We start from the raw sequence: 18,664 nt of genomic DNA, 5'->3' as shown, positions 1-18,664 counted from the left end.
GAGAGACGAGAGAGGAGGAATGCAGTTGTTGGGAATCTGAGCAGAAGTAGTTGGAAAAACGGCGGAGTTGGTGTCGAAAGTACAAACTTTATTTTATAATTTAAAGACAAATAAAGTGTTTTCTCCCCGTGCTCTGTCTTTATTTGTGTACAGCGTTTCTTTGAGGCCACAACACTTAAGAGTTTGCAAAGTTTTAGTCATCTAATGTTCGGCAGCTGGCCTCCATTAAACTACAATCGTGGATTACTACAGCCATGTACTAAGTTACAGCTCGTTGCAACAGTTAATTTCCTGTCCAAATTGGCACATCATCCAAAGATTTCTCCCAAGTCTCTCCAAGAGTTACTTCACAGCACTGATTTGGTCCAAAATAATGTTTACAAGCAAGATATTAGAGTTTCAACGACCTGTGAACCATGATTTTAAATGTAATTTATTTTAAATAAACTACTAAACTAAATCAACTAACAACAATGTCTCACGTTCCTGTTATTTTGACCATTATCTTTCTATCAACAGTTGCATCAACAGCTACAGTCCTATAAACAGTTTAAGTTCATGATGGAGACAGTGTAAAAGCTGAGAGCAATCCAGTAATTGAGAGAGTATCTAAGGCTGAGCAGGTTTGTTTGTCAAATGTTGGTGTTAAGTTACTATTTTAAATATTACTTTTACTAAAAACAATCTCAACAAGGAGACAGTCAAGGTTTGATCCTCAATAAAAGCTGTATAACAACCGAAAAGTGATTATGAGTTTCAAAAAGTGAATCATTTCATATTCTTGCATTCATTTCCGCATAAGTCTCTTGAGTATTGCACTGATGAAATGTAATTTTAATATTGACCCTGGAAACTGCAGATAATGAGAAAAAAAAGTGTTTCAAATCAGAAACACAGTTGAATCCAAATTTCTAAGCCTATTGATGTCTTTAAAGTGCTCAGAATTGTTTTTCTAATTAAGAATGAAGAAACTCTGAGGCAATGAAAACCAGGCATCGAACAACTTGTGATCGCTGTGGACACTTAGAAAAGCCTATGATTACACTTCAGGGTACAGTATATCTGATTTGTTAATGTGACTTGAGCCTTTCACAGGAGAGAAAAAAAGGGAAATAGACAAAACAATGACAGGTTTCCCTCATTTTATTGACACATGCAGATCGGTGAAGATGAAATTTATTAGACATTTGCTCCCTTTTTAATTTTATACTTGTACCTTTATTCAGTCCTACTACGTCCACACTTTGGCAAGATGTTTGCCAAAATAAAGTTTGGCCACAGACTCATGCAGCTGCTGCTGAGTCTTGATTCTCTGGAACAATCCTCCATCAGCTCCAACACGATGTAGTAGCTATCCTCTGTCTGCTAGAAGTCGTCAGTTCTGATCAGACGGGGATGATCCACTATCTGGGGTCTGTTGTCTCAGATATAAAGACACTCACACTGGAGGGCAGCAGTGAGGAGGTGAAATCAGATACGTATTTGGAGCTGTACAGTCCAGATGATGCACAGAGCACTGCTTTGGCTGTCCTGATCCACAATGAAGCATCGTCTCTAATGATGTGAGGAGTCTGTTTTTTTTTCTATTTTTCTTGTTTTGTATTTTTTGTTGTTTCTTTTATTTATTTACTTATTTATTTTTTAGCCCAAACTGAAGTCAATAAAAGCATTGTGTACAACAACATTCTGTGTTCAGGCGTCTGATCAGGCTCCTTCAGAGAGGCCTGCTTTGCTTTTTCTAAAATAACAACATCCCCACTGCTCAGAATACAGCACAGCACTGGGCTGGAGTTGAACACCGTGGTGGATTTCACTGTCTCTTATAAGTAAACACACTGCCAGTCAAATGATGATGATGATATAGTATATTTTAGCATTAAGAAAGCGTAAAATTAAGAAAGTCTGACCGAGGAAAACGCATGGAGGATCTGACAAAAGTTCATGTCTTTGTGAGAGATTTGATGAAAAAATAATGAGTCACCTGTAGCAGATCGCCGTGTCCTCCAGTTCACACCGCGACCGTTCACTTGTTTCAAAGACAAAGAGGCCGGTTAATGATCCAGCACACCTGCCTTTAATAAAACACTTATTAACAGACTCGTTAGGTTTCTGAGAGTTTGTCAATTAATCAGCAGTCATCATGGAAGAGAAGGTGTCAATTAATGACTGCAAAGATAAGCTCTTATGGCTCGGGGGGAATTGAACTTTTGTCTAAAAGATAAATTGGAGGGAGGGTGAAACTGGCATAAATTAAACATTTTAAGTATCTTTGAGCAGCTGGAAAACAGGACACGCTCTGCTGCGTGCGCTGCTTTCATCAATTACACTTTGATTTCTGCCACAGGCTCCTCATTAGACAATTTCCACTGAATTGATCTAAAAGTATTTTATGTTTGACTGGTAGTGCAGTTGGTCTGTATTTTTCCGCAAAGGAATGTACGGTGTATTTGTATAGAACATGTATTACATGGTGATATGATGTGCGGCCAAGCAGGCTGCATGTTGATCCAGTGAAATCAAGAGACGAGTGTGAAAACCAGTGTAGCTCTCAGGGGCCAGACTGAGCAGTATTCTGAGTTCTCCCTCTGGTGACTGCGCGGTCTCATTATTTCTTTTTGGGGGCATTGGGTGTGTTGAATTTGAAAAAGATAATGTCCCCGTCTTCCACGATGTAGTTCCTGCCCAGTTGCCTGTATTTCCCAGCAGACTGAAAAAAAAAAGAGGAGGTGAAGATCAGAGGGGACCAAACTTATTCAAAACGACTTCAATGAATGTTCAACATCAGTATCAGCTTTTAATGAGGCTCTACACAAATACACACCTTGGCTGCATTTTCACTGCCCTCCTCTTTGAAGTCAGTGAACTTCATCACCTCGGCCATGATGAAGCCCTTCTCAAAGTCAGTGTGGATCTTTCCTGCAGCTTGAGGAGCCCTGGACCCTTTCTGTTGAAGCAAGAGAACAGAAAATCAGAAACACATTTGCAAACATATCAACACACTACCACCTTGAAGAATTGTATTCATAGATAGGATCAGGATTTAGAGCTTAATTAATAATTTTTTTTTTAAAGGCAAGTCAAGTGAAAAACATGCTGTTAAAATAAGCAGCGACTATTTCATTCTATATTTAAAATCTGTTTCAGAGCCTTTAGGAAGCAACTACAATGAATGGAGCTTTGTACAGTGAACCCCTAAGGCAAATAAGAGTGAAAGTCATACAGTTTGCAAACATCCAAACATTGTGTTGAAAGTAGTCAACAAATAACAAGACTAATACCAACCTCCATAAACATGAGGAACAATGAGTTTCTAATCCAAAAAAATAAACCAAACTGGCACATCTTTAAATAACAATATTGTTGGATTTTGAATTAAAGCTGTTAGTCTATTAATTAACCCATGATCAAAGGTGATAATGAACTGCGAGGAGGAGTTGTTCACATCACAACACTCACCCTGATGGTCCACGCTCGCACCTCATCTGGCCCCGCTGTGAAGAAGTATTCCAGCTGCAGTGCTGCGTAGCCGGTCTTTATTATTTTGGTCAGAACACTTAAAAAAAAAGACACAAACACACATCAGAGCCAAAGATAATCAACAAAAATGTATATTTGCAAGGGTCTTTCAGTGATTTAAACACTCTGTGTCTATTTTCAGTACAGTTCAGTTATTTTAACAATAACATGAGTATATAATAACGCCTTATCGTGCTTAACAGATTTACATTAATGAAGATTTCTTCAGTCACTCCAGTGTTTTCTTTTGACTCAAAGGCCCTGCCTTTTTTTAATGGCATGTGGAGTTGGCAGGCACCTGGTGTTGTGTATACCCTGCTGTGACTTGTCAAAATCTTTGCAGTGAATAAAAAGCCTCTGATGCATAAAGCCGTAAATAATATTTTCCTGTCAGCTGTATCAATCCTGTTACAATGACTGTGAGGCACTGGCAGATAGTTACAAATCGCTCTACTTCATTTTAACTTTAATTTAATATATGAAATGTGGCCAAGTTTATTAATAAATGAAATGATTTCGGAGACTTGTTCAAATAGATTCTTTCCACATTACCCGTGTGTATGTCAGTCTCACCTCTGCGTCTTCACCTCCTCACAGTACTTGTTCCTCTCTTCGTCGTCCGCCATGTCCAGCAGCTTGGACTCCAGAGCTCCACTCAGGGGAATGACCAGAGAACCTGGGTCATTAGCGTCTATCCACTCCTTGATTTTTACCAACCTTTTTTTTGTAAAAAAAAAAATAAGGCAAAACACACAGCAAGTCTACTTCTCTGAATACTCAACTACACCTAAATACATGAACAGATAATGTATGTGAAAGGATAATAACAAGTGAAAGTAAACCTACCACTTGTTCTTCTTTCTGATGTAATCTTTCTCTGAGAGATTCACCAGGTAGATCATGGGCTTTGATGTCAGAAACAGGTATTTGTTCAACACCTCAATCTGTGGACAGACATTTTAAACCAATCATGAGTTTTAAATCGGTTTAGTTCACAGAAAGCATTTTCAGATAGTTTTCTCAGGAAATTCTACTTGTCAGGTAATGTGCATCTTTACCCCAGAGGTCCAGTAATAGCACGCATTTCTGCAAGCTATTAGTCACAAAAGGATTTTTCGGAAATACTGTATACTTAAGCATCCACACACACAGCAAACACAAACTGTACCTCTTTGTCGTTCCAGTCGTTGTAAAATCTCACGTGTTTCTTCTCATCCACCACCCAGTTCTTTACCTTCAAGATGATATCCTGAAGAAGCAGCAGAGAAGGATCATGATGGATTGCGATTTCCCATTACCTCCCAAATTCTGACTTAAATAAAAACGCACAACGGATGCACAGACTCACATATTCAGGTTTGAGCTTTTTGTCGCCTCCTCTCACTGCGGTTTTCTCCAGTTTGTCAATAATTGGACCCATCATTTCCTCATCTTTTAGTCGCAGCTCCTCGTGGATGATCTCGATGTCCCTAACCGGGTCAACGTTACCCTCCACGTGGATGATATCCTCGTCGTCAAATGCACCTAAGACACACAGCAAAATAACAAATCACACACCCCTTTCCAAGTGATGCATATTCACTGGGCCACAGTCATCTCAATATGGGCCTTGTTCCCTTTTACGGGGCATAGCAATGGCTCTAACTTGACCTTTTAACACCTGTCCACTCAACTCAGTTGTTGCTACACAGCAGCTGCAGCAGGCAACAGTAACGTCAACTCACGGGTCATGTGGAAGATGCCGTCACAGGCGCTGATGTGGGAGAGGAAGGCATTTCCAAGTCCCTGTCCTGCGTGAGCTCCCTTCACCAGACCAGCAATGTCCACAACGTTGAGGAAGGCAGGAACCTTACTACAGAGACAGAGGAGAAGAGACTGTCAGTGCTATAGCATAATAAGACACAGACACAACATACTCTCTGTAGCTTTATCCCACCATGCTTCTACTCTTCTGAGATTATTAGGAAGCTTAAAACAAATGCAAACCTATTAGTCTTTTTTCTTTTTTGCCCAACATGATCAGCTTGTTGTGTTTAGTTCAAACCTCCATTAGTCTGTGCTGTCTCTAGTTACACTGTGCAACTTCATAATGGTTATGATGTATGATGACAATGCTCATAATAATAATCACATTGATAAAAGCAATGCCATTAGTGTTATCTTTCCTCCTTTTATGTTTTGTTCCATTTCTTTATTGTTTTCCCTGTGTACGTGTGTTTAAGTGACTCGTTGCTGTGTGTTCAGTCTAAAAGTATTTAAGCTGAGTTGAACAATGACACACACCTGGCTGGTTTGTGGTACTGGCAAAGGAAATCATAGCGCTCATCAGGAACAGGTACCCTGCTCTCATTTGGGTCGATTGTGCAGAATGGGAAGTTCTCTGCAGCAGCTTGGCTTTTGGTCAGCACGTTGAAAAATGTGGATTTCCTGCAGAAGAGAGACAGAGAAAGATAGTGAGTGAATAGATTTGTGACTACAGTGCAATAATCAGCCCAGAATGATGGGCCAAAATGTGTTTACTTTTTTTTTTTTTTACAACATCTACATATGTGATGTGATACATACCCAACATTAGGTAATCCCACGATACCAATTTTCAAGGATGTACCAAACCGTCCAATTATAGGAGGCTGTTTTGGTGCTTCTCCCTTCTTGGGGGGCATCTGAAAAGAGTTGCAACAAGTCCATTGAGACCATTTTTTCAACGTAACCTACCCAAGCCAGGTATATCTGTATCAAACGCCAGCTTGGGTGTTATTTTTTGGTCCGTAAGTAGCTCCTCTGAAAACGTGTAGTCATATGCTCATTCAAACACAGCATGCTAACGTAAGCTAGAAGCTAACAAGTACCACTCCCAGCTGTTTAGTCCTTATATTTCACTGAGCGTAGAGAGCTGTCCTCCTCTCTCACTCATTACAAACACACCAAAGGGTAATTAGCTAAGGGGCATCATCGTTTAATACCTTTATCTCTGTCCTTTCGCCTGTTGGGCTACGTGGTGTTCACGGTTCAGACTTGTGCTCACACCGGCCACTCCACTGGAAAGACAAGCTGGAGAGCAGAGCGGAAGTGTTTTGACGTGCTCGGTCTCTGATTGGTCAGAGAAAGGACCGGAGCGCTGCGTCAAAGGTGCGTTCAGTCCGTCAGATTGATTTGTATGAACTTTCTCTTATCTTTTTACATAAACGTTAAGTGTTTCAAGCGAATTTAGGTGTTAAGTGACTTGTTTAGATGAACGTTTTTTGTTTTTAGTTTTGGTACAGTTTATGTTGCAGTGTTTTTCCGTGGTAAGTCGCTAGGTGGCGACATTTTACAGGATGTGTTCAAGAACAGGTTTTTGACATTTGGCACAATGATTTTTTTAAGTCAGTGAAAATACAATTTAAAAAAGGTAAGTTTCCTCAAATGTTAATGCACTGTTACTTTATTTCTTTAAGGTAAAACACCTTTCAAAAGAAAGAAATCACAGTTTTTGTCTTGTGTGATGCTTATAGATATGGACACATGTATTTTGAACTTCCAGTAAAATAAAACAAGGAATTGGAGGACATCAGACTAGGGTTATAGCAAAAAAGGAAACTGTGACATTTAATAGACAGAACAATTTGTCCCGAAAATAATCAAGAGTTATCAATACAGAGGTAGGATTTGCTTACTAAAAGACAAGTTTATCCTGACAGTAAAAAGTTTAATTGCCAGCCAAGCAACACTTGTACTGTTGCAGCAATTTGTCCCATGGCACATACATTCAGCATGAGACAGTGCACAGGTCATAATAATCTGACCATCATTTATGTGATTAATACACAAAATATTTCAAAACACAATGACATGCATGCAGGAAATCCAAGCAGTAATATTTTTTTTATTTCTGTCAAGAAAAACAAAAAAACAAGTGTTTGATGGAAATAAATGGTCCAACACTTGCAGCATTATTGTCGTCACTAAAACCATGGGATAGTGCGACCTTTACATTTTACTTGAGCGTTGAAAACCAGAGCGCGTGTCCCAAGTAATTTTTTATTGCTTTATACAACCCCCCAACCCCCCAAAAAGTACTTTGCACCAAAAGAGACAAAATTAAAAAGAAATATATTTAAAATACATCCTGGAGCAAACTAGGATCTCAACAGTTTAACCAGCCACATAAACAGCAAAATGGGAAACTGTAATATAACATCCACAGAAAATACTTCTGATGTAAAAACAAGTCTGTCTGCCAATCACAAACAAACTTTTAATTACCACCACTAAAAACATATCTGCTTCAGGTTTCTGTTAGGTATTATGATTTCCAAAAATTCCTTCATATATTTCAATTTAAGTTAAAAGTGATTTGCAAAATGTATAATTTCACCTGAACCTTAGTTAGTTTTGTCACTCAATGAACTTTCATGACTCTTCTGACAGATTTGGTGAAGATTAAATAACCACAGATCTTGTGGTGCTCAGACAGACTGCGTTTTTGGAAAAACTTGGTTTTTCACATACATAATAATTATGTTCAAAAAAATATAAGAAACAAGCATTGAAACAATAACACCAAATCTGTTGTTGACTCTCCTCACACTGCTCAGTAGTGACCTGTGAACAAAGAAATGACAAAACATAAACATGAATCAAATAAATGTAAAACTTCTCTGTATGTGTGGGGGTTGAATGAATATCTGAATTTCATATTCACTGTAAATCAATCAATATATCCAAATTCCAAATAGATAGATTCTGAAGCCAAATTATAGAATGATGGCGTCAACATACGTGGCGAGTACGACCGGGATCGGGATCGTGAGCGGTATCCTCTGCTGTAGTATGGAGATGGAGATCTGCGTCTACAGAGGGGAAAAACATAACCACAACATTTCACTTGATGTCTCGAACATTACACATGATTAGAATCATTAAATTAACTTTCACAATCTCTTTTCACAACATCTGGCCAACTTAATATCAGACATATTAATTTGATGTCTTTGAAAGCACTTACACGTACAATCTTAAAGCTTATCAGGAGATTAATCCATTCTGACAATCGATTAATTTAATAGTTGCAGTCCTATTACTCATCAAAGTCAAGTGAAATACTGGACCAGAAAGAACCCACCTGTACGACCTGTACTCTCTGTCGTCATAACGGTCATAATCACGATCATAACCTCTGTCGTAGCCTCTGTCGTAGCCCCTGTCATAATCCCTTGAGACGCGCCGCGACGACCCGCTGCTGCTGCCGCTGCCTCCTCCTCCACCGCCTCCACCGCCGCTAAAAAGAAAACACAGTGTTAAGTTTGGCAACACCTTAGAAGACACCACACACAGAAGCTTCCAGAAAATACCCTGAAGCTAAAAACCTGTGTGGTTAAGAAACGCTCACTATGTGGGACGTCCCATGTAGATTCCTGGAGTGGGAGTATGGGCTCGTTTAGTGATGGAGTAATCCACTCGGATCCTGCGGCCATCAAGCTCCATCCCATTAGCACGCTCCTTGGCCTAAAACAGCCACAGGTAGGCTTATTTTATCTAGTTAACTAATTAAATACTTTGCCTGTTAAACATTTCATCTTGATGTTTTACAGAGAATCTAGGTCTAGGTCTACTCAATGCACAAACACACATCCAACCCCAACAGAAGCCATTTATATGATGAATATCACTAATAGCGGAGACTCTAGATGAGGTTCACCAATAAACCTTATCATTATACCTTTACAAAAAAAAATCTGGTTATTTTTAAAACTGAAAAACACATTTCCATCATCTACCTACCTCTTTGGAGTCCTCGCAGTTTTCGAAGTAGACAAAAGCAAAGCCTCTTGAGCGACGGGACTGCTGGTCATACACAATGTTGACATCTGCCAAAGGGCCATACTTAGAGAAAACTTCCCTCAGATCCCTCTCAGTTGTGTACAGACTCAGCCCAAACACACCCAGACAGTTGTTGGGGTCTGGATTGGCCTGTGAAAGTGAAAGAAAAAAATATTGAAAACAAATCATGTCACTGCTGGAAAAAGTGATTATTGTGAAAACATAAGGACTTTGTAGCCAGAAGCTTATGAAGTAAATGACTTGCATTTTCACGTCTTACCCTGTTGCCAATGTGTCTGCGTCTGTTTGACATCGGGGAACGGCTATGGCTCCTACGGCGACGGTACTCCCAGCTACGAGATCGGCTCCTGGAACGGCGCCGGTGGGAGCGAGAACGAGAGCGGGAGTAGTGCCTACGTGAACTTCTGTGGGACCGGGACCTAGTGGGGATAGACATAAACTTAACCCTACAAAGTCTTACACAAATGCATAACAGTTTGTGAAATGTAATTGTTGTGTAAAAATGAACTACACCCCACACACACACACACTTCATATTACCTGGATTTGGATCTAGATCGAGAACGAGATCTGGACCTGGAACGACGGGAGCCATCTTTGGAGCGTGCTGGAGAGCGGCTGGTGGATTTCACCGAGCCCCGAGGGGAGGCACTCCTCGAGCCAGGCCGAGAGTCCTGGACAGACCACACACCGTGGTCAGAAACACTCTACAGTCAAATTTTTGCCAAAAAACAAAACAAAACAAGAATAAAAAAGGGGACAGGAAGTGACTGCGCTCGCCCACTACATACCCCTTCAGAGGGAATTAACCGCATTTTGGCATTTAACAGACTTGACACTAAACATTTAAGGAATTTGATCATATAAAGGTGATACATTGCAACAGATATTTAAAAAACAGAAATTAAATAATTTAGCTGAGATTTAGATTGCACAAAAACAAAACCTAAATGGTATGGAGGGATTGACCAGTGATGTTTCAGATACAGAGAGGAAATAAACAGTGCATGCTTAAGAGAAAGAAACAGAATGAAAGAGTAATAACAGCAGGCTGTGAGGAAATTACTCATACCCTGGTAAACTTCTGATCTTAACTTCATAACTTCTTTAACTTCATTACTTCAAAACAACCCCTTCATTTCTTCTTTCTTCTGTTTGACATTATGACTTCTTTTTTCCTCCTCTTCCCCCATTTACCATCTGCCATTACAACACTAGTAGTGGGGACAGATCTTGATCGCTTCTTTTCAGCATCCAATACATTAGCATGCATCAACACCATCAGCTTCAAACATTAACAACTTCACATCTGAACCGTCTTCCGCCTTTTTCTTTCTTCCAACCTCAACCTTAACAAAGAACAAACAAGGGTGATAAGGCATGTTGGTTTCTGTTAAAAACCAAAAAAGTACAAAGAAAAACAACAGCAAAACCAGAAAACAACATATATTAGATGAATACAGGTTTGTATGTTAGCTTGCTATTGTCTTAAGAGCTGCAACAATAAGTCGATTAATCGATTCCTCAATTGGCACAAAAACAATCAGCGGCTTTTATTTTATTTTATTCTTTATATGCCAAATTACTGTAGAATCAGCCACTCTCTTGTGATTATTATCTTGAGCCCTTGAGCTTTTGTTTTTAACTTTTGGACAATGCCAGTTGTACTTGTTTTAAGCTATGAAAATGTAATAAAAATTGGCAGATTGTGTTAACCAATAGAGTAATCGATTAATCGAAAAATAATAACTGACAGTTGATGAAAATACTCATTAGGTGCAGCCATGATGATTTCCTGTGGCCCTAATCTACCATTTCCTAATAGATAACTACTTAATCATTTTAAATAGACTGGAGGGTATTCTGATAAGTAAACCTATACAACAATTGATCAACAAACAAGTGGTAAAATTAAACTAATGGTCGGGCAGCGGTGACATCTCCGCCGTGTTATTATTGTGAAGGCCTAATGTTTTAGCTTTGGTAACGTTACATTTAACCACACCGCTTTGAGTGTTTCACTTACTCACAGAAAACGGCCAGTCTTTACACAGAACAGACTTCCCTCACTGTCAGAGGACAGTTTCCCTACGTTTGTTTTCATTAGCAGACCTGCAAACGTAGCTGACGGCTAAAATAGCTAGCTTAAAATCTATTTTTGAACTATTTGGACGTAATTACAACTCACCTGCTCCCTGAACTCTTTCTCGTTGTCGCTCATATATACGTAACTAGGTACCAAATATGTAAAATAATACGCCGTTAATGACTTTAAAGACTGAATTGAGACGATGCCACCAGGTTTGCTGCAAAGCAAACCGGTTTGATCTGACCGGGCTACTGAGTGTGTAACTACAGGAAGCAGTTACCCTCTTCCGGTTTGACCTTCAGAATAAGAGCGTCGGCTCTACAAAACGTTACTTGGCATCAAAGTAAAATCTTAAAGGGCAAATAAATGATATATAATATGATCAAGTGAAAAAATAATACTAATAACATTGTTAAAGGGATAGTTCAACATTTTGGCAAAAATCCACCTATTGCCATAATCTCTGTTCTTCATAATAGTAGGTTCAGTACCAGTACCTTTAATTATCGGTGCATGCCGTTTTGAGATCTGCAGAGACGCAAGCTGCTCTGCAAACACATTGGAGGTGAAGTACCAGAGACATTTTTAATCTATATTGACGGTACTGGTCCCCTGTCCCTCATCAAACCCATTAAATACACAATCCAACAACGCCAAAACACTCTCTTGGAGAAGTTGTGACCTGCACATTTACCACACTATGAAATATTCATGTATAATTATGTAACATCACAACACATGAAGCAAATACTCAGAACAACTTGCTCTTTTGAAATCACTCAATGCTCAGGAGTCATTAAAATACCAAACACCAGTGAAAAAGAAATACTTTATTACAGGAGGGAAAATATCACATTATCAAAGCATGAACTCAAACATGCATGTCTGTACAGTAGTTTGCTATGCAGTATGCACTACACTGTAAGTCAATGTAACAGCCCTAAGTAGCCTCTTGCATTATGCTCATGGAAAGAATTCACAGACCTAACATTGCTTAATGATGTATGGGCAAACAACTATTAACACTCCACTCATGGAGGAAGAACAAACCATACACACTCCAAAAGTACTTTCTCATTCAATCACATCATAAATAATAGCAAAATTTATATTACAAGCACTCAACCATGCATCTTTTGTATGAAAGGGAGGAGGTATTTTAATGTTCATAGTCTTCATGTCAGACGGACTAAATGTAGTTGGCATCCACTTTGTTAAACATAATTGGAAGAACAGCCAAATTACACCTAAATGTCACTGACTAGACTTTTTAAATAATGAATTTTGATTCCAGCTTCCATGAACCAACTTGGGAGTTGGAAAAAAAAAAGGAAACCAGAAAAACAAAAGCAAGCTCTGTGTTGAGCTCAGTGTAAGGGGGCTGAAGGCACTTCAGGCAATACTTCAAAACAGTAAAACAGAACAATCTAAGGTCAATAAAAAAGCCATTCAGTCAGTAGTGCCAAAGCTCGTAGAAGAGATACACTTTTTACACCCTAATAATGTCTCCAATTACAACTCAGAGAATACAAAACATCAATATGTCCCTGATAAGAAAAGGAACATAATTAATTCTTAAGACTAGTGTTTTTTTTCTCCAGACCTGAACAGTTAGACTGGGTTAGATCTGAGTCCAATCCTTTGGCCCATTTCTTTCTCCCATTTTTTTCTTCTTCATCATGTAGTTACTGTGCACAGATGTTGCAACCACTGAGAAAGTCTCTGTTGTTAGGCGGTTAATGGACAGGAGATTGTTGCAACCTTTATAGCAGCTTCTGATTGAGGATTTCCCAAATCATTAGTTTTCTGAAGATGGGCATGTGGCACTGTAGAGAAAGAGACATGAAATGTAAATGTAAAAAACAAAAACAAAAAATGTCACTACATCATATAAATATACAGTATGTACCTGTTTGAATGTGAGAGGCATTCCTTTTGCGATATAGTCAGCGTATTTACAGGCAAAAACACCACAGTCACTGCCATTCTTTTGCTGGGGAATCTCCTACAAGCACAATAAAAAATGTCTTAGTCTTATAGTGAATGACAAAATGTTTCACAAAGTGTCACATCTTTCATCCCAGTTTCACTTACAGTTGCCCTCAAGCTTCCAATAGTCCATTTGGTACTGTCGAACTCTCTGCCTTTCTTCGCTTTGTGTTCCTCTTTCAGGTAGAGGCTGGAAAATGAGCACGATAAGGCCATCAATTATTAAATAATAAAAAAAAAGTGGGATATATGGACAAAGTGTTTAAGATTGCCAGGTTACAAAATTACTCACAGTAATTGAGTACAGATGTCATCATGCCTCTGGCCCATTGAGTCATATGACTTCACTGTCCTCGATTTAAAATCAATCACCTGGAAGGAGACAGGAGACACTTGTAAACGCTGATAAATTGAACAGCTATATAAATGCTTAGAATATTTAAGTGACCAATTCATATTTTCCCCATTCTTGACAAATGCTCTCTAAAATCTTAATAAGTACTCTTTCTCAAGATTTAGCAGTTTAAGTGAATACATTTTTTTTTTTTTTAAAGATGATGATCCTGACTCACAGCCATCGCCCAGTGAACACCCAGATGCAGAGGGACGAGAATAAGGTCATAGAGGAAGAGATCGACGGCCTTGGTCCAGCGCTTCACGGCAGCGTGTCCTCCAGCCTGCCCGCTGCTTCCACCCCGCAGCTTGGGATAGAAGAAGGTGCTGAACGAGTAGACCTTCAACGCTGTCGCTTTGTCAGAACACCGCTCCATGAGAAGGGACAGGTAGAAGTTTATCACCTTCACAGGGGAAACGGAAAAGGCACAAAGTTTTACAACAGACATTAGTGAGTTCAAGCTATTTGTAATATGGACTAATTCAAATTAATTTAAGACTCATACTAGACCTTACCTCATCGTTGAGCCATCCTCCTTCCTGCAGCGTGGCCAGGTCTCTCTGTGTGATGCGGAGTTTGAAAGCTGCACTTAGAACGAGGTTGGGATCACTCTGAGCCAGAGCACCACTCACCTCTGCTGACATTTCCTACACAGACAGACAGTAGACACAGTGCTGTAAACAACCTGTACCCATGCTGTCTTCGACGCAGTGAGACCACACACACCAAACTCTGGAACATTTCATCTCACCTTGGTCAGCCTGGGTATGTCCTCATCGCTGTGCCTTGTATGTGCTGTGTGGGCAGAGTGTGTGTCAGGCAGGCTGGCAGCAGGAGTCTCTCTGTCCACTAGATTGAGGCGCGTCGCTACTTCTGTCGAGAGGTCCAACTCTGCCGCCTGTTTCTGCTGACAAACACACACAGACACACAGAAACTTATATGTGTGTTCCCACAAAAAATTATTAACACTAAATGAATGCAAGAGAAATGGCTACCTTTGCATCTCTAACAGGCTGAGAGTCCTCAAAGCTGCCATTGACTGACTTGCCGAAAGATAAGCTACCCCACCTGGAAATGAATCAGACAGGGGTTAGAGGCATAAAATTCATCAAAACACACAACACATAACACACAACACACACACTTCCACAACACTTACCTGTCCTTGGTTGCAGATGCATTTCTCCATGTAAACATGCTTGGGGCAGCTGTGCAACAGACACAAATGTCAGATCAACAGGACAGATTTCACTGCATTTCACAACATGTTTACTAATAGGTACATATGGTACTCTGAATGCAGAGCGGGATTTTTATATTCAAGGAACGATTCACATCTATTTAAAATAATGCTCTTAACAAGTCTAACAACTAGCTGACCAACAGGAAATTAAATGCCAGTTATCAATTGATTTTTAGAAATTAAAAGTAAATAAATCATCTCAGGATTTTTGGACTAAATCACATGGGCAGGATAATGTGACAATAATTGAAAATCATCGGTTCATAACCGTGTCTTACCTGTGTATGTGGTCTTCCTGGGGATTGGTTCAAAGGTTTTCCCTGAAGCAGTAGGTTTGTAATCAACCTTCGACAGTGACTCACTAGGAGCAAAAGGAGAAAAGGGTCAGCAAGGATGAATCAGCTTGTTTACTGTCGAGTGGATCTTGGTGTAAAGTTAAAAAAAAAAAAAAACACTCCACGTGAAAATCACTTCTTGTTATACTCACTCTTGTGGTTTTGTTTGGTTGAAAGGTAGTGGTTGACTTTTGTTGTATTTTTCTGTCACCATCTCCAGCAAGCGCCTGTAGTGCTCCTTATTATTCTGCTTTATGGCCTAGAGGCACGACAACAAACATATTGCTCACAAGGACAAATGGCTCAGTCTAGAAGTTTTATTATTGTGGCAATTCTCTTGGTGTAATTCAAAATAGTATTGTACCTCTTCCACAGTGAGACTGGGCTTGTAGCAGCGGCTGTGTCCAAAGCCATTGCAGGCTGCTGGGTCAGGGTTTGCCGCTCCTATCCTCAGATTGGATCTGGAGGGCAGCAGCTGAAGGGAGCCTCTTCTCTCCCTGTCTGGGAGACCTGCAGAGAGCGCTGTCCCACTGGATTTAAAAAGATTATGTATATTAGCGAGGGAGCATCCACAAACAGTGACACTTTTTCGAAAAATCTGTGAAAAAGTAGTGTAGAGTGCGACTTAAGACGGTCTCTGGATCGACTACCTGTATTTCCTCATTAAAGGAGGCGAGGAGGAGCCTTGAAAGGGATTCTTGCCACTCCTCTCGTTTACTCCACTCACTGGTTTATCTGTGGAATAAAGACAAGTTCAGTCAAATGTCGATAGGGATTATGAGGAGAACACAGGAAAGGATGTGGATGAGACAAATTTAGTATTTTCCTGCAGTAATAGCTGCCCCACTTACCCATTCTCCTCTCAGTACTGTTCAACCATGAGGTGTGGAGCTCATCTATCCCCATCAGAGTGACAGGCTGAATCAGAGAGAATATACAAGGACATTACTCCACTAGCATCTTAAAGTCCCGCCATCAAAACTTGGTTGGTTGCTGAAAACAAATGAGCTACAGTGTATCCATGTGTTTTTGTAGGTTTGCTTTTGTATAAGCAAATTACTAAGGTGAATCGGTGGATGTTTGTCTGTGTTTGCATGTAATGTTCCTCTATTCAGTACAGTTTATACAAAGGAGGGAGAAACAAATCTGACCTGAACCCTAGATATCTATAAAATCTATAAAGCTAGAAGTCTAGATCTGGATTTAACCTCTTCTAGGGAGCTATAACCTGGAAGACTGACAACTTGTGCATCTGTTTGGATTGAATGTCTGGCAGTGTGAATAACAGTTAAAGGATCTGAATAATTCCTCCAACAATGATAGTTTCCCCATTATTAAATCTCACATCTCGAGTCGTAGTAGTAGTAGTTTGAGCACAAACCTGTGTCTCTTGATACTGTCTTGGCTTCTCGTGCCTGGTTGTCAGTGGGTTACGCAGCCGGAGCAGATCTGCTACCCCAGCCACAGTCTTCTTCACAAAGCTGATGACTACATCTAAAATACAGGACACAACAAATCAACAACCATATTCATTCATTTGATTATACTTATAAATATCAAAACATATCATCTTTATTAACAAACCTCGTCTGCGTCTCTTCACCTCTACTGGATCACTCTGGTGAACACCGTCCGCAACATCAACACTGCAACAGAAAAAACACTTGGGATGGGTGACACTGTCTATACGGTATCTCAATATTATTATGTAACAGTTATTGTGCTCAGTCTTCATTGAAGTGTTCATTCAATTGTAGGGTCATACTGGATGATGTAACTACTGCATTATAGTATATATATCAGTAAGTCAGCTTTTGGTATACATTGATTGATGTATACCAAAAGCTAACTTATGTATAGATGGACGTATCATTATTGTTGTGACAACGACTTTTCTAATAGACAAGGAAATTATAAATGGGGTTATTGTAACATAAATTTAATGTTTGATTTTTCAAATAGTCAATTAGCCTATTTAATATATATATTTCTTATTAAGGTCAAATATGCCAATTACAACAACAGTTTTGTTGCCCATCACAACAAAACTGCAAGCCATATATCACAGGAAATAATATCACAGGAAATGAACGACAGACAGCAATTACCAAATACAATAGAATAACTTTGTATGTTGCTAGTTGCTGCTTTGCTAGTTAGTTCATCAGTTTGTTATGATAATTAGGCTACAGATAACGTTACAATAACCGTTGACTCAGAAGTAGCCAAACCAGGTGATAAATAGGACGCACAACACCACTGATAATACACGGAGGTCTAATAATAGCCTTTAAGCTGAACAACCGACCTCTGGTAGTTCCGTTTAGCCGGTCTGCCGTGACTCTCCTGCCGCTGTGCTCCCGCTTCAACGCCAGGTCGCGTGGGTCCCTCCTGGCTAACGTTACCTTTCCCGGGCCACTCTGTGGGATTTTGCCCCGTAATGGGCTCAAACAGCGACGAGATTCCGTCAACTATCCATCCATACATCCCAGACAAATACAAGAGAATTGTAGCGATGTCTTCTACGCGGGCCAGGACTGTTTTACCGCCGGTAAGAAGTCAAACAACGATCTACGACATAGACCACCCGCCGCCACGTTAGCTTAGCGTTAGCATCACCGTGCTGTCTGTCTGTGCTGAAATGACAAACGCGAAGGATGTGCGTCACTCCGTGTTGTTGTTTCACGCAGGGCGAACGTTTTGTACGTCGTCAGAGAACGCCGCGCGGGGCGGAGTTCTATGGTCCATGTGACTGGAAACGAGACGTTAAACACCGCTCACTGGCGGGTTTTTGCGGGGTTATCGAACGAACGAACCCCTGACGGAGAAGGCGTAGAGAGCATCAGTAGCAGGTCAGAGAGGCTGGCTGCTGCCGAGCTGCTCAGATATATCAGTGCGTGTTACGTAACAAATGATAAACACCACTGGAACTCAAACACGGAAATACTGAGGCAGTGTTGAAGGAGTTAATAAAACTTCAAATTAAATCAGTATTTGTTTTCACAGTTTACACATGCCTTAACATGATTATTATTGCTTAAAATCAGAGCTACAAGAAACCTGATTCAAATCATTCTGCAAAATTTCTCAGTATAGATCAAAAGTTAGCATAATTGGGATGATCAGTATTTTAACAATACAATGAGCTATCATCTGATTTATCTTCCTCTCATGATCTGTAAATCATGTCATTGATAGTAATCTCTACCTGGTTTATTGTTAGTTTGCTGTGTTCCTGTCATTTCAATTAACGTTTAAATCATTCATCATCCAC

At 39.9% G+C, this 18,664-nt stretch overlaps 3 protein-coding genes across 5 annotated transcripts; all 3 read right to left on the bottom strand.

Moving 5' to 3' along the window:
- Positions 1-1,125: 1,125 nt before the first annotated feature.
- Positions 1,126-6,576, bottom strand: LOC311005425 (obg-like ATPase 1). The gene is made up of 11 exons (XM_083997833.1): positions 6,480-6,576; positions 6,082-6,179; positions 5,800-5,943; positions 5,241-5,368; positions 4,865-5,040; positions 4,685-4,765; positions 4,363-4,460; positions 4,090-4,233; positions 3,457-3,553; positions 2,822-2,944; positions 1,126-2,707 (listed from the first exon to the last, which is right to left on the bottom strand). The coding sequence occupies exons 2-11, from the start codon at positions 6,177-6,179 to the stop codon at positions 2,606-2,608; spliced, it is 1,191 nt and encodes a 396-aa protein (XP_083853959.1). The 5' UTR covers positions 6,480-6,576; the 3' UTR covers positions 1,126-2,605.
- Positions 6,577-7,232: 656 nt separating this feature from the next.
- LOC311006192 (transformer-2 protein homolog beta-like) lies at positions 7,233-11,672 on the bottom strand. Of its 2 annotated transcripts, XM_083998923.1 has the most exons (9): positions 11,528-11,672; positions 10,412-10,688; positions 9,880-10,013; positions 9,599-9,758; positions 9,280-9,468; positions 8,888-9,003; positions 8,621-8,776; positions 8,278-8,348; positions 7,233-8,100 (listed from the first exon to the last, which is right to left on the bottom strand). In XM_083998923.1, the coding sequence occupies exons 4-9, from the start codon at positions 9,629-9,631 to the stop codon at positions 8,090-8,092; spliced, it is 576 nt and encodes a 191-aa protein (XP_083855049.1). In that variant the 5' UTR covers positions 9,632-9,758; positions 9,880-10,013; positions 10,412-10,688; positions 11,528-11,672; the 3' UTR covers positions 7,233-8,089. The 2 variants fall into 2 exon arrangements, with proteins under 2 accessions (XP_083855049.1, XP_083855048.1); XM_083998922.1 differs by lacking the exon at positions 10,412-10,688 and having other exon boundaries at positions 11,528-11,612.
- A 567-nt stretch (positions 11,673-12,239) lies between these two features.
- senp2 (SUMO specific peptidase 2) lies at positions 12,240-18,020 on the bottom strand. Of its 2 annotated transcripts, none has more exons than XM_083998009.1 (17): positions 17,699-18,020; positions 16,975-17,036; positions 16,772-16,884; positions 16,242-16,308; positions 16,041-16,125; positions 15,755-15,920; positions 15,543-15,649; positions 15,334-15,416; positions 14,972-15,020; positions 14,808-14,880; positions 14,563-14,718; positions 14,327-14,458; positions 13,990-14,214; positions 13,710-13,789; positions 13,523-13,607; positions 13,338-13,433; positions 12,240-13,254 (listed from the first exon to the last, which is right to left on the bottom strand). In XM_083998009.1, the coding sequence occupies exons 1-17, from the start codon at positions 17,875-17,877 to the stop codon at positions 13,192-13,194; spliced, it is 1,821 nt and encodes a 606-aa protein (XP_083854135.1). In that variant the 5' UTR covers positions 17,878-18,020; the 3' UTR covers positions 12,240-13,191. The 2 variants fall into 2 exon arrangements, with proteins under 2 accessions (XP_083854135.1, XP_083854136.1); XM_083998010.1 differs by having other exon boundaries at positions 14,563-14,715.
- Between the last annotated feature and the right edge of the window lie 644 nt (positions 18,021-18,664).

This window comes from Trachurus trachurus, assembly GCF_905171665.1.
Source record: "Trachurus trachurus genome assembly, chromosome: 22".
In the NCBI taxonomy this organism is placed as follows: Eukaryota; Metazoa; Chordata; class Actinopteri; order Carangiformes; family Carangidae; genus Trachurus; species Trachurus trachurus.
Note: the sequence above shows the minus strand (reverse complement) of the source record. Positions and strands in the feature narration are given on the sequence as shown.

Excerpts from the sequence above, each read along its gene's own strand:
- senp2 (XM_083998009.1), bottom strand. The coding sequence starts at position 17,877 with ATGTATGGATGGATAGTTGACGGAATCTCGTCGCTGTTTGAGCCCATT. Across the intron at positions 17,037-17,698 it reads GCTAAACGGAACTACCAGAG|TGTTGATGTTGCGGACGGTG; the intron begins GTCGGTTGTTCA and ends TTTCTGTTGCAG. Across the intron at positions 13,255-13,337 it reads TGCCTCTCACATTCAAACAG|TGCCACATGCCCATCTTCAG; the intron begins GTACATACTGTA and ends CTTTCTCTACAG.
- LOC311006192 (XM_083998922.1), bottom strand. The coding sequence starts at position 11,560 with ATGAGCGACAACGAGAAAGAGTTCAGGGAGCAG. Across the intron at positions 10,014-11,527 it reads AGAAAGAGTTCAGGGAGCAG|GACTCTCGGCCTGGCTCGAG; the intron begins GTGAGTTGTAAT and ends TGGTCTGTCCAG. Across the intron at positions 8,349-8,620 it reads AGAGAGTACAGGTCGTACAG|ACGCAGATCTCCATCTCCAT; the intron begins GTGGGTTCTTTC and ends TCCCCTCTGTAG.
- LOC311005425 (XM_083997833.1), bottom strand. The coding sequence starts at position 6,179 with ATGCCCCCCAAGAAGGGAGAAGCACCAAAACAGCCTCCTATAATTGGA. Across the intron at positions 5,041-5,240 it reads CGGCATCTTCCACATGACCC|GTGCATTTGACGACGAGGAT; the intron begins GTGAGTTGACGT and ends TGTGTGTCTTAG. Across the intron at positions 4,461-4,684 it reads ACGACTGGAACGACAAAGAG|ATTGAGGTGTTGAACAAATA; the intron begins GTACAGTTTGTG and ends GTCTGTCCACAG.